This window comes from Thamnophis sirtalis, unplaced genomic scaffold, assembly GCF_051295495.1.
Source record: "Thamnophis sirtalis isolate CommonGarterSnake01/CBP01778 unplaced genomic scaffold, rThaSir2_p1.2 scaffold_9, whole genome shotgun sequence".
NCBI classification, from domain to species: Eukaryota; Metazoa; Chordata; class Lepidosauria; order Squamata; family Natricidae; genus Thamnophis; species Thamnophis sirtalis.
Window position 1 is genome coordinate 2,142,493 of NW_028261389.1, and position 18,512 is coordinate 2,161,004.

Sequence of the window (18,512 nt, forward strand, 5' to 3'; positions counted from 1 at the left end):
AGCCCCAAATTCCCATTGCTAAGCGACAGAGTGGTTACGTCAGCTTTGCCCGCATTTTACAGCCCTTCCTCACCCGAGTAGTAAAGGGAACCACCTTGGTAGTTAAGTACTGTACTTTTCGGAGTATAAGACGCTCCGAAGTATAAGACGCACCTAGCTTTTGGGGAGGAAAACAAGGGAGAAAAAAATCTGCATTTGCCTCCTTGCAGCAAACAGCAAACAGAACAGACAATATACGCTGTTTGTGGTGTTACATTTCAATCTACACTTGTACAGATGCTGTTAAAATTGAGGTGGCTTTTCTGGAAATATACGTCATTCTCTGCTATTTAAAAGAAGATGCAATAGCACTGGGCCCCTTCAGATCAAGCATTTGTTTTAAGAAGCTTCTTCATTTTGTTAAGCTGTCTAGAACAATAATAAATAAATAAACTTAAAAAATAAGTCTAATAAGTTGAACATTCTATAGGCATTTATAGTTATTGACTTGCCTCCTTGCAGCAAACGGCAAACAGCCTGATTAGCACAAGAAAAAAATTCTGCCTCTGGCTCCCAGCAATTTGCCTCCTTGCAGCAAACAGCAAACAGAACAGACGATATACGCTGTTTGTGGTGTTACATTTCAGACTACACTTGTACAGATGCTGTTAAAATTGAGGTGGCCTTTCTGGAAATATACGACATTCTCTGCTATTTAAAAGAAGATAACAATAGCCCTGGGCCTCTTCAGATCAAGCATTTGTTTTAAGAAGCTTCTTCACTTTGTTACGCTGTCTAGATCAGTGTTTCTCAACCTTGGCAACTTGAAGATGTCCGGACTTCAACTCCCAGAATTCCCCAGCCAGCTGGGGAATTCTGGGAGTTGAAGTCCGGACATCTTCAAGTTACCAAGGTTGAGAAACACTGGTCTAGATAATAAAGCAGACCATCTCGAGGTGGGACAGCTGCACCAGTAGGAGAAACATCAGCACCTACTTGTATTTCATGGCTTCGAGCTTCTCCAGCTGGTGGACCATAAGCTTGTTGCTAGCCTGCAGCGTCTGGAACTCTTCCCTCAGGTCCGTGTATTGGCCTCGCGCCGTGTCCAGCTCCCCTACAAAGCACAGGAGCAGGGAGGAAAGGAAGCCAAAGTCATCCAGAATGACCAGAGTTGAAAGGGTTCTCGGAGGTCTTCTAGTCCAACCCCCCCTCCCCCGCGGCTCCTGGCTGGTCCCTTCCAGCCCTAGATAAACTCTTCTCTCCTGCAAAACCAAATAAACCCAGATCCTAAACATTCCCACGTTCATCCAAGGGTTCTACACAGCAAACGCACCTACCGTTTTTTTTAGAAATATGGTTGATTCCCGGTTTAAGCCAGTTTGGTGAAGGTTCCAGGCTGGAAACCAGGAGACAGGGAGTTCTAGTCCTGCCTAATGTATGAAAAACTGGTCAGGTGACTTTGGAACAACCACCAGGAGACTGGGAGTTCTAGTCCCGCCTTAGGCATGAAAGCCGGCTGGGTGACTTTGGGCCAATCACCAGGAGACGGTGAGTTCTAGTCCTGCCTTAGTTATGAAAACCAGCTGGGTGACTTTGGGCCAATCACAGGAGACTGGAATTCTAGTCCTGCCTTAGTTATGAAAACCAGCTGGGTGACTTTGGGTCAATCACCAGGAGACTGGGAATTCTAGTCCTGCCTTAGTTATGAAAGCCGGCTGGGTGACTTTGGGCCAATCACCAGGAGACTGGGAATTCTAGTCCTGCCTTACCCATGAAAGCCAGCTGGGTGACTTTGGGCCAATCACCAGGAGACTGGGAATTCTAGTCCTGCCTTACCCATGAAAGCCAGCTGGGTGACTTTGGACCAATCACCAGGAGACTGGGAATTCTAGTCCTGCCTTACCGATGGAGTGATTTTGAGTCAATCCCTGTTACTCAGCCCAACCCACCTCACAGGGTGGTTGTGAAAATAGAGGGAGAAAGAAGTATTAGGTATATACAGTCCCTTATTTAAGATTTGTGGACCTCAACTCCCAGAATTCCCCAGTTGGGGCCTCCAACCTGACAACTTTAATGCTTTTGGACTTCAACTCCCAGAAATCTCCACTTCAGGGGCCTCCAAACATGGCAACTTTAAGGCTCAAAAGCAGAGCTTGCTGGGGAATTCTGGGAGTTGAAGTCCACAAAGTCCATAATTTAAAGCCCCCAAATTGGGAGACCCCTGTTCTAGTGCCACCACCACCCCCGCCCAAGGCTGACAAGTTGTGGTTGTTATTGTGATATAGGCTGCCCTCTTTCCATCCCTGGAGGAATTTAAGAGGCTTTACAATTTCGACAATTCTAAGCCTCGCTTGGTTGACTTGGAAGGGGGAAACGACAGAAATTAAAGGAATAGGTAAAGGTAAAGATTCCCCTCACACATGCGTGCTAGTTGTTCCTGACTCCAGGGGGCGCTGCTCATCTTCGTTTCAAGCCAGCGCTGTCCGAAGACGTCTCTGTGGTCAAGTGGCCAGCATGACTCAACACCAAAGGAGCACGGAACGCTGTTCCCTTCCCACCAAAGGTGGTTCCTATTTTTCTACTTGCATTTTTTACGTGCTTTCGAACTGCTAGGTTGGCAGAAGCTGGGACAAGTAACGGGAGCTCACTCTATTACGCGGTGCTCGGGATTCGAACTGCCAAACTGCCGACCCTTCTGATCGACAAGCTTAGCCGCTGAGCCTCTGCGTCCCTAATTAAATGAATACATACCATATTTTTCGGAATATAGACGCACCTTTTCCCCCCCAAAAAAGAGGGTGAAAATCTGGATGTGTCTTATCCACTGAATACAGCATTTTTGCCATCCCGAAATCCTGCCCCCTTTGCAAAAATGTTTGGGAGGCCTGCAAAGTGCAAAAACTTTTTTTTAAAATTTACCTCTTCAAAAATCTTGGATGTGTCTTATACTCTGGTGCGTCTTATAGTCCCAAAAATACGGTATTTTTTAAAAAAATGCATTATAGCAATAGCAAAAGCAGTTATATACCGCTTCATAGGGCTTTCAGCCCTCTCTAAGCAGTTTACAGAGTCAGCATATCGCCCCCAACAACAATCCGGGTCCTCATTTCACCCACCTCGGAAGGATGGAAGGCTGAGTCAACCCTGAGCCGGTGAGATTAGAACCGCCGAACTGCAGATAACAGTCAGCTGAAGTGGCCTGCAGTACTGCACCCTAACCACTGCGCCACCTCGGCTCTTAGGGAGCCAAGGTGGCGCAGTGGTTAAAAGCAGCACTGCAGGCTACTGCTAGATCAGCAGGTCAGCGGTTCAAATCCCACCGGCTCAGGGTTGACTCAGCCTTCCATCCTTCCGAGGTGGGTAAAATGAGGACCCAGATTGTTGGGGGCAATATGCTGACTCTCTGTAAACCGCTTAGAGAGGCCTGAAAGGCCTATGAAGCGGTATATAAGTCTACTGCTATTGCTATTAGGGAGCTGAGAGGTAGTTTACCCTGATTAAAAACAAAGGGGTACCTTGGAGCCGAGCTATTTCCTGGCTCGGGCTGGCCAGCCGTGGCTCCCGACAGGGGGGTTCGATAACGGCGACGGTGATTTCGGGTTCCGTGTCCTGTATCATCCGCATTTCGGCCCGCAGGGCGGTGAGCTCCATTTCGTATTCGTTGTTGAGCCGTTGGACCTTTTTCCAGCTCGGCTTTCTTCCGACAAAGTTCTTCTTGCAAGCTGGCGATTTCGTTCTCGTGGACGGCGGCCGCCTCCTCAGCTTCCAGGTGCAGGTTCCGGATCGCCTCGTTAGCCTCCTGCAGATCCTGGGCCACCTGCCCCAGCTCCGCATCCTTCGTCTCTTGCAGGGACTCAAACTCATCCTTCCTCGTGTGCATCTGGGCTGAAGAAGGGAAGGAAGAAGAAGGAGGAGAATTGGGACAGAGGCAGAGAGGGGGTTCCTACCGGTTCGGCCTGGTTCAGCTGAAGGTAGTAACTCAGTCGGCCACGCCTCTGAACCAGTTCTATCTGGGGAGCCATAGGCGCCACCATCTTGTTTTTTCACTACTGCGAGCGCCCCAAGCGTGTCCCTGAGCGAACCAGCAGTAAAAGAACCCAGAACCCACCCCTGGAGGGAGGGTGAGAGAAGACATGATTCGGGACGGAGGAAGACGCTCCTAAAAAAATAAAACCAGAACCTCCCGTTGGAAGGGAAAATCCATCAGTTCAGTCCCAAACTGGGAGAAAGGCCCTGGAAACAAAATGGAGGCTGGCGGCTGATTGGAACGGAAGGTTGCATTTTATTCTGACTTAGGCTTCCAAAGAGCCTGAAACCAACTCCTGGTCCCGACAAAAAACCCTTTTATTAATTCGGTCTGTGAATTCTGCTCCTTCATATCCTTCAAAGTCTTTCGAGGGAGGATTTACGGTCACAGACCTTATCTGACTTGGAGAGCTGCCAGGCTGAGATTTACAAAACTTGGCAAGGAGTTTCGGAGAGTCACGAACCAATGAAGAGAACTAATTGTCTCCTGCAAACTCCACTCCCCTTTCGCTCCTCTTTTATGTCCTCTGGGAGGGGCCATTCACCGTCCACCTGTGGCTTTCCCCCCAAGTCGACCCCTGTTCTTTAGCTGTTCATCTGGCAACTATGGCATGCGCACACTGGGAACAGGCTCCAGCTGTTCTTCTGCCTCTCTAATGTCCAACTCCGAAGGCCGCTGATAACTGTCGGATGGCCCTGGCCCCCTCTCTGCCTCCAACACAGAGCCCTCATCAGAGCCTTCCCCAGACTCCAGGACTGGCCCAGGTTCCTCCCCAACCCTCCTCACCGTCCGAATCTGTGGCTGGCATCTGCGGTGGGCTATTAAGAAAGGCTGCTTTCTGCCTCTAAAAACATTTCTCCTTTAGGGAAATATCGTATTCTGCCTTTTTTTAAAAATATTTCCCAAAATATTTCATTCTTCTGGGGAGGGGGGCTTCCCACACTGCAATACTGGCTTGAGAGAGCTGGTTTGAGGTGAAGGGGGCAACAGGAGGCAGACCTGATTAGGAAAGGTGCCATTCAAGGTTACGCAACTGTGGCAACTTTAAGATAGTTGGACGTCAACTCCCAGAATTCCCCCTTCCGTTCTGGAAATGAACCGGTCAGTTTCTTGAAACTTAGAATAATAACTTCATTGTCACTTTGAATGTACACTAATCTGCATGCATTACAACGAAATTTAGTTGCATTACAGCTCTCAAAAGTGTCGCCACCTCTAATATACACTACAAAAGCACGACAAAATAAATAAATGCGAAATTATGTAAATGACCACATATATAAATGCGACCCAGAGAAACATCACGGTCTCGTTCGGATGGATGCATGCAGAAAAACGAATGAAGAAACCTCAACATGATGCCAAACCGGGTCACCGATATAAGCTCACATTTCCAACAAGCAAAGGCCAAGATTTACTTAACGGCCCTATTTCTAACAGGCCTCCCTCAACAACTGTGCCGAGGGCGGTTGCAAAATGGAGCAAAATTCACGTAAACCGATTCACTTAGCAACTGAAAATGTGGACTCTACTGCAGCCGTGAATCCAAGACCACCTTTATTTACCTGTCGTTCTCTCAAATTCGAGCCTAAAGCATCCCCCCACCCCGCCGCCAACGTCCGGGAAATTCTTGCCAGGGGGTTATAGGGCATAAGTCCACTGCCCTACTCAACGGGGCACCCGTGCCAGTTAAAACAGGCTCTACCCAAATAACTGGGAAACTTAACAATTTAAACCGGATTGAACGAAAGCATCTGCTTAAATTGAAAACTCTTCCATTCAACATACGTGATTGAAAACGTATTCACTGAATTCATTCGGACCCTGGCGAGGATGGAAGGACAAAGAGATGAGGGTGGGGGGGGGTCTCCCCGTGTGTCCCCCCCCCACCTTCCCCTCCGGTTTGCTAAACCAAGTTTTGTTTTAAAACGAACCATGGTTTGAGTAGAAACAAACCCAGATTGGGCTTTAGAGAGACCCAAGCAGAGGGGCAAAGGTTTTGAGCATCAGTTGGCCACCGAAACCGGCCGGTATTGGAGGCGGGAGGGTCTCCATTGGTGGGAGTGGGCGTGAAGGCCATGCCCGGTGGGTGAACCCCCACAGTCCGGCCCTGGGGGGCAACTCTGCGTAGGAACCTGCGGGCATCCCAGAGACTTGGTGGGGATAGAAGAAGGTGGGGAGGGGTCCCTGGCAGTTGGGCCATCCCGGATGCCACCAAGTAGGCCGGTTGCTATGGCAACGCACTCCCCCTCCCCTCTTGGAAGGTGACTCACCGGTCTCAGATGTGGAGGGGTTCGGCTCCATGGGGGTAGGGGGTCCAGGAGCTCTCGGGGACCCCCTGGCCCAGCCTCTGTGCCTGGCCTGGGCCGGGGGGCTGGGGGGGGCTTGGCCCCTTAAAGGCGCAGCGTCTTGGAATCTCAGGCTGAGTGGCTCGGGGGGGGGGGGCAGCCTGCATAAGGCTTCTCCCCCAACAGGGTACCCTCCAGGGGCAGAAAAAGAAATGGATGGATGAATGGATGGATGGAAGGAGGGAGGGAGGGAGGGGAAAGAGAGAAAGAAAGAAAAGGAAGGAAGGAAGGAAGGAAGGAAGGAAGGAAGGAAGGAAGGAAGGAAGGAAGGAGAAAGTAAGAGGATGGAAGGAAGGAGGGAGGGGAGAGAGAGAGAAAGAAAAATAGGAATGAAAGAAGAAAGAAAGAAAAAACAAGGATGGAAGGAAGGAGGGAGGGGAGAGAAAGAAAGAAAGAAAGAAAGAAAATATATCTCTATTCTATTCTATATTCTATATATATTCTCTATTCTATTCTATATTCTATATATATTCTCTATTCTATTCTATATTCTATATATTCTCTATTCTATTCTATTCTATTCTATTCCATTCTATTCTATTCTATATATATTCTCTATTCTATTCTATATTCTATATACTCTATTCTATATTCTATATATATTCTCTGTTCTATTCTATTCTATATTCTATATATATTCTCTATTCTATTCTATATTCTATATATATTCTCTATTCTATTCTATATTCTATATATATTCTCTATTCTATTCTATTCTATATTCTATATATTCTCTATTCTATTCTATTCCATTCTATTCTATATTCTATATATATTCTCTATTCTATTCTATATTCTATATATATTCTCTATTCTATATTCTATATATATTCTCTGTTCTATTCTATTCTATATTCTATATATATTCTCTATTCTATTCTATATTCTATATATATTCTCTGTTCTATTCTATACTCTATATTCCATATATATTCTCTATTCTATTCCATTTCAATATTCTATTTCCATTCCACCCTCAACCGTCAGAGGGCCGGACCTTCGGCCAGGGAGGAGTCCTGGGTCAGCTGAGTTCCATGGCTGACCTCCCACTCCGTCTCCGGCCGGCTGAGCCTCCCTCCCAGGCTCTGAATGGGCAGCCCAAATATTTCCTCCTTATATTCTTAGTTTTCCTGGCAGCCCAGCTCAGGTATCAGTGACAGGGGAGGGGAGGGGAGGGAGGGAGGGACATTTGTAAGTCAACCAAGAAGACCATCCGTCCCATTCCCCCCCCCCCGGACAGATTCCCAAAAGTCAGCCCCCCCTCCCCAGCCATAAGAATGAGTCATGAGTATCTCAAATAACACACACACAACACACACACAACACACACACACACGAACCAGTCCATTTACAGGTAGTCCTCGACTCGGCAGTTCATTTAGTGACCGGTCAAAGTCACAATGGCATTGAAAAAAAGTGGCTTACAACCATTTTTCACACTTACGACCGTTGCAATAGCTGGTCAAAATTCAGACGCTTGGCAACCGATTCATACTTATGACGGTCGCAGTGTCCCAGGGTCACACGATCCCTTTTTTGCAACCTTCCGACAAGCAACGCCCACGAGTACGGCAAGATTTCACTTAACGACCGCATTTTCCGATTTAACAACTTCAGCGATTCCCTTAACGGCGGCAAGGAAGGTTGCAAAACCGGTCAAAATTCACTGAACGGAGGGAGGTCTCGCTTCGACAACAGAAATGTTGGCCTTCGCTGCAGGCGTAAACCGAGGACCAGCCTGTACTTTAATGTAACAATTTAGCTTGTAATGGTTCAAGAACTTTAATAATTTGTTCGTAATTTGGTCCATCGCTGGCCCGTTTCCCTGCTTTGATGTTTTTATATTATAGGGTTATATTTTTTATATATGTTATATTATAGGGTTATATTTTTACATAAATCCTATAAATCCTAATAAAATACTAAAAAAATAAAAAAATAAATACATTTAGAAAAACATCTTGCAAGCAGTCCTCGACTTACAACGGTTCACTTAGCGACCATTTGAAGCTACAACAGCACTGGAAGGGAAGTCAGTTACAAGCGTTTTTCCACACTTACGTCCGTTTCAGCATCCTACGGCCCCATGATTTACCTTCAAATGATGACTGATTCACATTTACGACGGTTGCCATGTCTCGGGGTCACGAGCTTCTTAAAAGCAGACTTAATAGGGAAGTCGGATTCACTTAACAACCGTTTTAATAATTTAACAACTGCAGGGGTGGGCTTTTTGGTGTAGAATCTGCTTGATGTGGAGCAGAGTTTCTCAACCTTGTGGACTTCAACTCCCAGAATCCCCCAGCCAGCTATGCACTGGTGTGTAAAGCAGTGGTCTCCAACCTTGGCAACTTTAAGACTTCTGGACTTCAACTCCCAGAGTTCCTCAGCCAGCAAAGCTGGTGTAGAGTCCCCTGCTGGGGGGGGGAGTTGACTGGGGGATTCTGGGAGTTGAAGTCCACAGGTCTTAAAGTGCCAAGGTTTGAGAAACACTGGTGTAGAGTCTCCTGCTTGGGGAAGGAGGGGGGGGGAAGGGTTGGGGGGTTGGACTAGATGACCTTCAAGCCCCTCCCAACTCTCTTAATCTGTATCTGATGCAGAAGGGAAGTTTTTTTTTTTTAAGTGGGGCAAAACTCCCAATTTCTCACTCACCTGTCTCAATTTTTTTTTGGCTCCCCTGGAGGACGGCCTGGTCTCTTAATTTAACAATGTAAATTCATAATTGTTTTAATCATTTCGTTTCCCCCCCCCCTGCTGCAGGCTGTTTTTAAAAAGATTTCCCACCCACCCAACCCGATCTTTTCACCACCACCCCGGAGACGGTGTTGTCATATAACTCCTTGTGTAGGTGTGGCGGTCACCCATGGCCCAGTGCATAACAGGGCATGCGCAGCCACGCTGAACCACACAGGAAAAAAGAAACTCCTAAAAAGAACAGAACATCCTGATCGTTCGTAACATAACATCCTGATAGTTCACTCTAGATGTGCCTTACCCAATGACGCCCAGGATTTGACCATATATAGACCGAACTTCCCTGAGCAGTAGATTAGCAATTGTAGTTTGACAGGCTGTCTTAAATCACATGCTGATTGCTCCTCCTGCCTTTGTCCTATCTCAATAAAAGTTAGTTTAGTTTAGTTTTAGTTTTGGTTTATTTGTATGCCGCCCTTTCTCCAGGAGGGACTCAGGGCGGCGAACAACTCAAAGGGGAAAGGGAACATAAACAACAGTACACATAATTAAAATACACAAAAATCACACAGCCATACCGGTCGAGAGGGGAGGGGAACTCATCAACCCCAGGCCTGCCGGCATAGCCAGGTTTTGACGGCTTTCCGGAAGGCCTGGAGAGAGGTGAGGGTCCGGATCGCCGCGGGGAGTTCGTTCCAAAGGGCCGGAGCTGCCACAGAGAAGGCCCTCCCCCGGGTAGTAGCCAGATGGCATTGGCTGGTGGACGGAACCCGGAGGAGGCCGACCCTGTGAGATCTGATGGGTCTGTGGGAGGTAATTGGCAGCAGGCGGTCTCTCAAGTACCCAGGTCCAATACCATGAAGGGCTTTATAAGTTACGACTAGCACTTTGAAGCGTATCCGGAGACCGATCGGTAGCCAGTGCAGCTCGCGGAGGATAGGGTGTAACGTGGGTGTACCGAGGTGCACCCACAATTGCTCGCGCGGCTGCATTCTGGACGAGTTGAAGTCCCCGAATACTCTTCAAAGGCTGCCCCATGTAGAGCGCATTGCAGTAGTCCAGTCTTGAGGTCACGAGGGGCTTCCAGACCCCAATCTGGGTCGCCTCATCCCGAGAAAGCTCGTGTCCGTGTCTTTTCTCAACATTGGCCTCATGAGCGAACCACGGGTACATCACAGGGCGGCTTACAGTACAAAAATAATCAAAAAGGGGGGGGGGGGGAAACAGGAAATAAATAGGAAATAAAAAGACCGGAGCGTATCAGGACCAACCTTGCAACGCTGGATCTGCTTGGTGAAGATCTCCGCCTGATGGGCGCTCGCCAGGCGCTCGTCTTCCAGTAAACCTGCCAGAGGGGAGGGAAAAGACGGATCAGTGGCCGTAAAACCCTCCGAGGAACAAGTCCGCCAGGCCCTGCAGCTTTCCCAGCAGTCTGGGTGGCCGGGGGAGCCCATGGAGGTCAAAAAAGTCAAGATGGCGCCCACCGATGAGCAATTGGGATCCTAGCCGTTTACAGCTGCTCCTCAAAATTACAAACAGTCCGTTTGGTTACCGACCTAGGACCGCTTTTCACACTTATGACCATTCAGCATCCCTGGGGTCCCATGATCAACCTTCGGATGATTGGCGATTGGCGTTTTACGACGGTCACAGTGTCCCGGGGATCACTGGGATTGGCGACCTTTTGCCGAGCAAAGTCAAGGGGGAATCCAGGGTTCACTTAACAACCAAGGCAAGAAGTCACAAAACGGGGCAGAATTCGCTGAACTGCCTCACTTAGCCACAGAAATCCGGGGCTCCCCTGTGGTCGTAAGTCGAGGACTACCTGCATTGGGTTCCTCCCATTTCCTCTTTAGCGATCAAGCAATCCGAATGTAAATCACGTGACTGCGGGGATGTTGCAATGGTCGTAAGTGTGAAAAATGGGCATAACTTAGTTTTTTCCAGTTCCATTGCAACTTCCAACAGTCGCTAAGTGAAGCCTTGTAAGTCGAGGACTGCTTATAAAAAGTGTTTCAAAATACCAATCAATCAAGATTCAGGATTTGTGTTTGTGATTAGAAGGGACTCCAAGCTCCCTGCCAACCGTCTTGTGATTGATTGAATCTGATTGATGGGTTGATTGATTGATTGATTGACTGACTGACTGACTGGTTGACTATCTGACTGACTGACTGACTGATTGATTGATTGATTGATTGATTGTCTGGCTGGCTGGCTGATTGGTTGGTTGACTATCTGATTGATTGATTGATTGATTGATTGATTGATTGATTGGCTGGCTGGCTGGCTGGCTAATTGGTTGGTTGATTGACTATCTGACTGATTGATTGATTGGTTGATTGATTGATTGTCTGGCTGGCTGACTGACTGGTTGGTTGGCTGACTATCTGACTGATTGATTGATTGATTGATTGATTGCCTGGCTGGCTGGCTGGCTGATTGGTTGGTTGACTGACTATCTGACTGACTGACTGACTGACTGATTGATTGATTGATTGGTTGGTTGATTGATTGTCTGGCTGGCTGACTGACTGGTTGGTTGGCTGACTATCTGACTGATTGATTGATTGATTGATTGATTGATTGCCTGGCTGGCTGATTGGTTGGTTGACTGACTATCTGACTGACTGACTGATTGACTGACTGACTGACTGATTGATTGATTGATTGGTGGCTGGCTGACTGACTGACTGACTGGGTGGCTGGCTGACTGGCTCATTGGTTGGTTGACTGACTATCTGACTGACTGACTGACTGATTGATTGATTGGTTGATTGGTTGATTGACTGACTGATTGATCGTGGCCTGCAAAGCTGGGCTTTGTGATAGGCTGTCAGCACAGCCACAAAACGCTCAAGAGAAGAGACAGGGAGACCCAGAGACACAGAGGGACGGAAGACACAAGGCTTTTAGACAACCCACGATTGTTGGCTAGTGTATCCATCCAGGCTGAACATTCACAGGCTTCTCCAGCTACACAAAACATTCGCCTCCCTGGTGGCGTTTGCTCTTTGCACAAGGCCCGGCGGAAGAGTCCGCCGGACGGACGAGAGGGCTGGGTTTGAACAACACACTTAAGCGACAGACAAAATCCACATCAGGCCACAAGCTGAACAGGGGGCCGAAAAGCAGCTTCTGAGCCTCACCTGGGGAAGCGCATGTTGTGCGAACTCAGCCAGGGGGAGCCTGAGGGAGAGAACAAGGAGAAGGTGGGACTTCGGCAGGAGGCACCTGGGAGGATTGGGGGGTCAAGGGAGGCAAGGTGGGAAACCTGGGACACCCCCAGCAACACTCCCCCCCCCAGCACACTTTTCTGGAGAGGAGGGGGGGTACGAGGCAAAATGTTCACAGAGGAATCTCAATGAGTATAGCTGTCCCAGATGGAGGGAAGGGAAGGAAAAGAAATGAACAGGAAGAGAAGAAAAAGAAAGGGAAGGGGAAAAAGAAAAAGAAAAAGAAAAGGAAGGAAAGAAAGGAAAAGAAAGGGAAGGGAAGAGAAAGAAAGGGAAGGGAAGGAAAAGAAAAGGAAGAAAGCAAAAGAAAGGGAAGAGAAGGAAAAGGAAAAGGAAAAGAAAGGAAAGCAAAAAGAGAAGGAAAAGGAAGAGAAGAGAAGAGAAGAGAAGGAAAAGAAAGGGAAGGAAAGAAAGGGAAAGAAAAGGAAGAAAGTAAAAGAAAGGAAAGGGTAAAAAGGAAAAGAAAGGGAAGGAAAGGAAAGGAAAGAAAAAAGGGGAGAAGAGCAGGAAAAGAAAAGGAAGGAAAGAAAGGAAAAGAAAGGAAAGCAAAAGAAAAGGAAGAAAGCAAAAGAAAGGGAAGAGAAGGGAAGGAAAAGAAAGGGGAGAAGAGAAGGAAAAGAAAGGGAAGGAAAGAAAGGAAAGGAAAAGAAAGAGAAGGAAAAGGAAGAGAAGAGGAGGAAAAGAAAGGGAAGGAAAGAAAGGAAAAGAAAGGAAAAGGAAGAAAGTAAAAGAAAGGGAAGGAAAGAAAGGAATAGAAAGGGAAGAGAAGAAAAAGAATGGGAAGGGAAGGAAGAGAAGGAGAGAGATGGGGAAGGAAGGGGATGGGGAGAGGGATGGAGGGGGAGAGGGAGGGAAAAGAGGGGGAGGATGAGAATTAGGGGAAGGGAAAGGAAGAGGAGGAGGAGGAGGAGGAGGCTCCTCACCATCCTCTCCCAGCCAACCTCGGTTGCCCCCCAACACTCTTGAGAGGACCATGGACCATCCTTGCTGTCAACCAAGGAAGCCCCCCATAGAACCAAGAGCCGGAAGGAGAAGAAGTGGCTCCACCTCTGGGACCTGGGGAGGTGTCTCACCTTGCAACTCCAGCGCGTCTTCTTCGTGTTTGAGGACCATCTCCCGCGTCTCCTCCAGTTCATCGAGAAGCTGCAGCACCTGAGCCTGGAGGTGGTGCTTCAAGTCTTCTTTGGAGGACTTCCCATCGTCTTTGGAGGACTTCTCGGGTTCTTCATTCGCCTCTTCCTCCTCTTCCTCCTCGTCCTTCTGCTCCTCCTCTTCCTTCTCCTCCCCTTCCTCCTTCTCCTCTTCCTCCTCCTCTTCCTCCTCCTCCCCCTCTTCCTCCTCCTCCTCGTTCATCTTCTTCTTGGGGGAGTCCACTTCACCTGGCATAAAACATCACACTCAACATCAACCGTACCAAAAGGGGAGCTGGGTTCATTTTTTTTGAAGTAGGCCAACTTGCTGTAGACCAAAACCTTTCCAGAACAGGATGAGCTACCTCTACATACCTTCCCAAAACGATATGGACATGACTGAAGGCTGCCAATCAAAGGTGGATAATAGAAAACACTTCCTCCCAGTTAGATTCAAGGAGAAGGAGGACCTGGAGTTCTGTATGGACCAGTAATGGTCCATGGATCCCAGCATCCTGAAGTCCCTCAGCTGGGGACATCCCAAACTACTTAGTCTACTGTTGAGGGAGGGGAAGGGGAAAAAAGAGAGGGAGGGAGGGAGGGGGGAAGGAAGGAAAGAAGGAAGGAAGGAAGGAAGGAAGGAAGGGAGGAAGAAGGAAGGGAAGAAAAAAAGAGGAGGAAAGGAAAGAAAAAGGAAGGAAGGGAGGAAGGGAAAAAAGGAAGGAAGGGGAGAAGGATGGAATGAGGGTGGGTGGGTTAGGGTTCATTTAACAACTGTGGCAAGAAAGGTCGTAAAGTGGAGCAAAACTAACTTAACACATAGAAGTCGTAAGTTGAGGACTACCTGTATTTAAATGGCCCCCTTTTGTTCTTCTGGGCTCAGATTGAGGACCCAGAAAACAAAGATCATAGACTGACAGGGCTGGAAGGGGCGTTAGAGGTCTTCTAGTCCAACCTCATGACCTATACCATCCCAAGCGGTCATCCCATCCTAATCTCGAATAGACACATGTACCATAGAAGCCAGAGAATCTTAGGACTGGAAGGGATCTTGGAGGTCTTCTAGTCCAACCCTCTTCGGGAGCAGGAGATCTTATCCCATTCTGGAGAAGCGGCTGTCCCTTCTCTTCTTAAACACCCCCAGCGATGCTACTGGGCTCACGTCCGTCCTGATGGGACGCCAGAAATGTCTTTTGGGGGTGAAATCTCCAAAAGCTACAAGCCAAGAGGCTGGAAGTCAGATCCCTTTGATTGGGCAGAAGCCTCGGGGGTAGAATAAGACCCCTGGCTGGTCATCTCACAACAACTTATTTTAGAATAGAACAGAATAGAATACAATACAATAGCAAAGTTGGAAGGGACCTTGGAGGTCTTCTAGTCCAACCCCTTGCCTAGGCGGAAACCCTATACCGTTTCAGACAAATGGCTGTCCAACATCTTCTTAAAGACTTCCAGTGTTGGGGCATTCACAACTTCTGGAGGCAAATTCTGTTCCACTGATTAATTGTTCTAACTATCAGGAAATTTCTCCTCAGTTCTAAGTTGCTTCTCTCCTTGATTAGTTTCCACCCATTGCTTCTTGTTCTGCCCTCAGGTGCCTTGGAGAATAGTTTGACTCCCGCTTCTTTGGGGCAACCCCTGAAGATATTGGAAGCCTGCTATCATGTCTCCCTTGGTCCTTTTTTTCATTAAACTAGACATTCCCAGTTCCTGCAACCGTTCGTTCTTCGTATGTTTTAGTCTCCAGCCCCCCTAATCCTCTTTCTTGCTCTTCTCTGCACTCTTTCCAGAGTCTCCACATCTTTTCTACATCGTAGCCACCAAAACTGGATGCAAATATTCCAAGTGTGGCCTCACCAGGGGCCTTATAAAGTGGGATTAACCCTTCAGGTGATGTAAACTAGGAGGTGCCACAGGTCCCCTTCACACCGCACCCCAAAACCTTCCTTGTTTCCCCACCCTCTCCCCACCCCCAGACCTGGCTGGAAAAAAGGCAGAATTCTCCCTTCCAGGTTTAAGAGAACTAAGCAAGAGAGATGGGCGGAGTGGGGCTGTTCATCTTATAATCTGCTTAGATTTAGAGCACCCTAAAGACCCCCTTGAGAGGAATCATCTGTGGGGGATACCCCCTCCTCCTCCAAGGGGGGATTGCTCCCCAAAAATGAATGCAACCCCCCCACACACACACACACCCCAAAGCTGTTAAAATTCTGCATTGAGCAACATGGCCCGGATTGGCGGAAAGCATGGCTATAAATACATGGCAAAGGGGGGGGGGTGTCGGATGTCTACCCCCCCCAACACTGTTTTCCCTCCCCTCCCCACCTCCTGGACCATGACGTCATCAGGACCAGGTGTTTGCTAAAGGGAGGGGCAGAGAGACAAGGGCGGGGTGGAGTTGATGCCACGAGAAGAGGGGCGAGGAAACTCGGGGAGGGGGTCCTGAAAAGGGGTGGGGGTCCCGGCTCAAGGAGGGGGGAAGCAGGTGGGTCAGAGCCCCCACCCCGCGGGGAGGGGGGAACGGCAGCCGGCCACAGGAGGGCGGGGGGGGTGCAGAAGTGCGGAGCGAGGGCTGCGGCGGGGGGGAGGGGGCTGTGCTGGGGGGGAGTGGGCAGGGAGGACCCCCCCCCCACAGACCTGCTCTGGCCTTCATCCTCCTCCTCCTCCTCAGCAGCATCCCAGCTGCCTCCATGGTCGGTTTGGAGCAAGAAATTGCACGGGGGGGGGGGGAGGAAGAGGAGGAGGAGCAGCGGGGAGCCCCCACCCCCAGGCAGGCAAGAGGCGCGGGCACGTGCACACCTACCGTGGACACGGACGGACGGGCGGGCGGAGGGACACACAGGCGCTCGTGTACGCGCCCGGCCAAGAATGCTCCTTGGCACCGCCGCCCGAGGCAGGCAGCTGGTGCCCGAGACCCCCTTCCCACGACCCTCGGCCTCGCTCCACCTGGGGAGCCGCTTCTCCCGCCGCTGGGGATGCTCAGCTGCACCACGCAGCCACCTGGAAGGGGGAGGGATAACGCCCCCCCCTCCATGGTCCCGCCTGCCTCCTCCCCCCCCCCGCCGGCAATTAAAGGGGTTCACGAACCCCTGAAGAGGGGGGTCCGTGCTGCATTAGGGGACGATGAGCCCCTCATCCTTTGATTACCTGGTGGTGGGACAGAGTTCATGGCATCTTTGGGTTGGACTGGACTGCTGTAGAAAAGCAGTGCAAGATGAAAAATCACATTTATAAGAACAATAAAAATTGGAGATAGGGTGGATAGAGAGATAGCGAGAGAGAGAGAGATGGATGGATGTAGGCATAGATTTAAAGAGAAATGGGAGACAGACAGACAGAAAGATGAAAGAGGGAGGGAGACAGAATGAATGTAGGCCTAGACTAGAGAGAGGGATGGGAGAGATAGATAGATGGATGGATGGGTGTAGGCATAGATTTGAAGAGAGAGAAATGTCAGACAGATAGATGAGAGAGAGAGAGAGAATGTAGGCATAGACTAGAGAGAGGGATGGGAGAGATAGATGGATGGATGGATGTAGGTATAGATTTGAAGAGAGAGAAATGGGAGAGAGAGATAGATGATAGATAGATAGATAGATAGATAGATAGATAGATAGATAGATAGATAGATAGATAGATGATAGATAGATAGATAGATAGATAGATAGATAGATAGATAGATAGATAGATAGATGATAGATGAGGGAGGGAGGGAGGGAGACAGAATGAATGTAGGCCTAGATTAGAGAGAGGGATGGGAGAGATAGATGGATGGATGGATGTAGGCATAGATTTGAGGAGAGAGAAATGTCAGACAGATAGATGAGAGAGAGAGAGAGAATGTAGGCATAGACTAGAGAGAGGGATGGGAGAGATAGATGGATGGATGGATGTAGGTATAGATTTGAAGAGAGAGAAATGGGAGACAGAGATAGATGATAGATAGATAGATAGATAGATAGATAGATAGATAGATAGATAGATAGATAGATAGATAGATAGATAGATGATAGATGAGGGAGGGAGGGAGGGAGGGAGACAGAATGAATGTAGGCCTAGATTAGAGAGAGGGATGGGAGAGATAGATGGATGGATGGATGTAGGCATAGATTTAAAGAGAGAGAAATGGGAGACAAAGATAGATAGATGATAGATAGATAGATAGATAGATAGATAGATAGATAGATAGATAGATAGATGATAGATAGATAGATAGATATAGATGATAGATAGATAGATGATAGATAGATAGATAGATAGATATAGATGATAGATAGATAGATGATTGATTGATAGATAGATAGATAGATAGATAGATAGATAGATAGATAGATAGATAGATAGATAGATAGATGAGAGAGGGAGGGAGGGAGACAGAATGAATGTAGGCCTAGATTAGAGAGAGGGATGGGAGAGATAGATAGATGGATGGATGGATGTAGGCATAGATTTGAAGAGAGAGAAATGGGAGACATAGATAGATAGATGGATGGATGGATGATAGACAGACAGACAGACAATGTATACACAGAGAGAGGAGGGGGAAGATGATAGACAGATATAGATGAGAGAGGGGGAAGGGAGGAAAGAAGGAAGGAAGGATGGATGGATGGATGGATGGATGGATGCTTCAATTCTGGGAGCTGAAGTGCACCCATTTTCAAGAAACCAAAGTTGAGAAACACTGATCTACACTTTCATTCAGAAAAACCAGATTACTGCACATATATATACAGGCTAGAAGTTGGCTGAGATGACAGGATCCTCTTTGCCACCTCCACAACTCCAGAGTTGAGTCTGAATGAAAGGCTCACACCAAGGCCTGTTTGGCCTCTTCCCCCCCCACCCCCTCCCTCACAGTTCCTATTGTCCCATCACCATCGTGGCACCTTACTCTCCACAAAATGCTCCATCTCTCGCCCCACAGCTCCTGGCCCAGATCTTCAAGAAGGCCCCATCACCTCTTTGTCCCCACGGCTGGCCACATGCTAACGGCTGCCCCCTCTCAGCCCAGCCTCCCAAGCGAGATGGAAGATGCTTTTGCAGTGACCTCAGGCTGTCTGGAAATGCTGAGGTTCTAAGTTCCCCGTTGCCCTGG

The 18,512-nt window shown here is 48.4% G+C and overlaps 1 protein-coding gene across 1 annotated transcript in view; it reads right to left on the bottom strand.

Moving 5' to 3' along the window:
• CCDC136 (coiled-coil domain containing 136) overlaps window positions 1-16,128 on the bottom strand; it is a 38,740-nt gene extending 22,612 nt beyond the window's left edge. Inside the window, 6 exon segments of the mRNA XM_087722642.1 lie at window positions 976-1,093; window positions 3,495-3,639; window positions 3,641-3,864; window positions 10,316-10,393; window positions 13,358-13,663; window positions 16,052-16,128. Coding sequence (XP_087578768.1) covers window positions 976-1,093; window positions 3,495-3,639; window positions 3,641-3,864; window positions 10,316-10,393; window positions 13,358-13,663; window positions 16,052-16,106 — 926 coding nt within the window. The 5' untranslated portion in view covers window positions 16,107-16,128.
• Window positions 16,129-18,512: the final 2,384 nt, after the last annotated feature.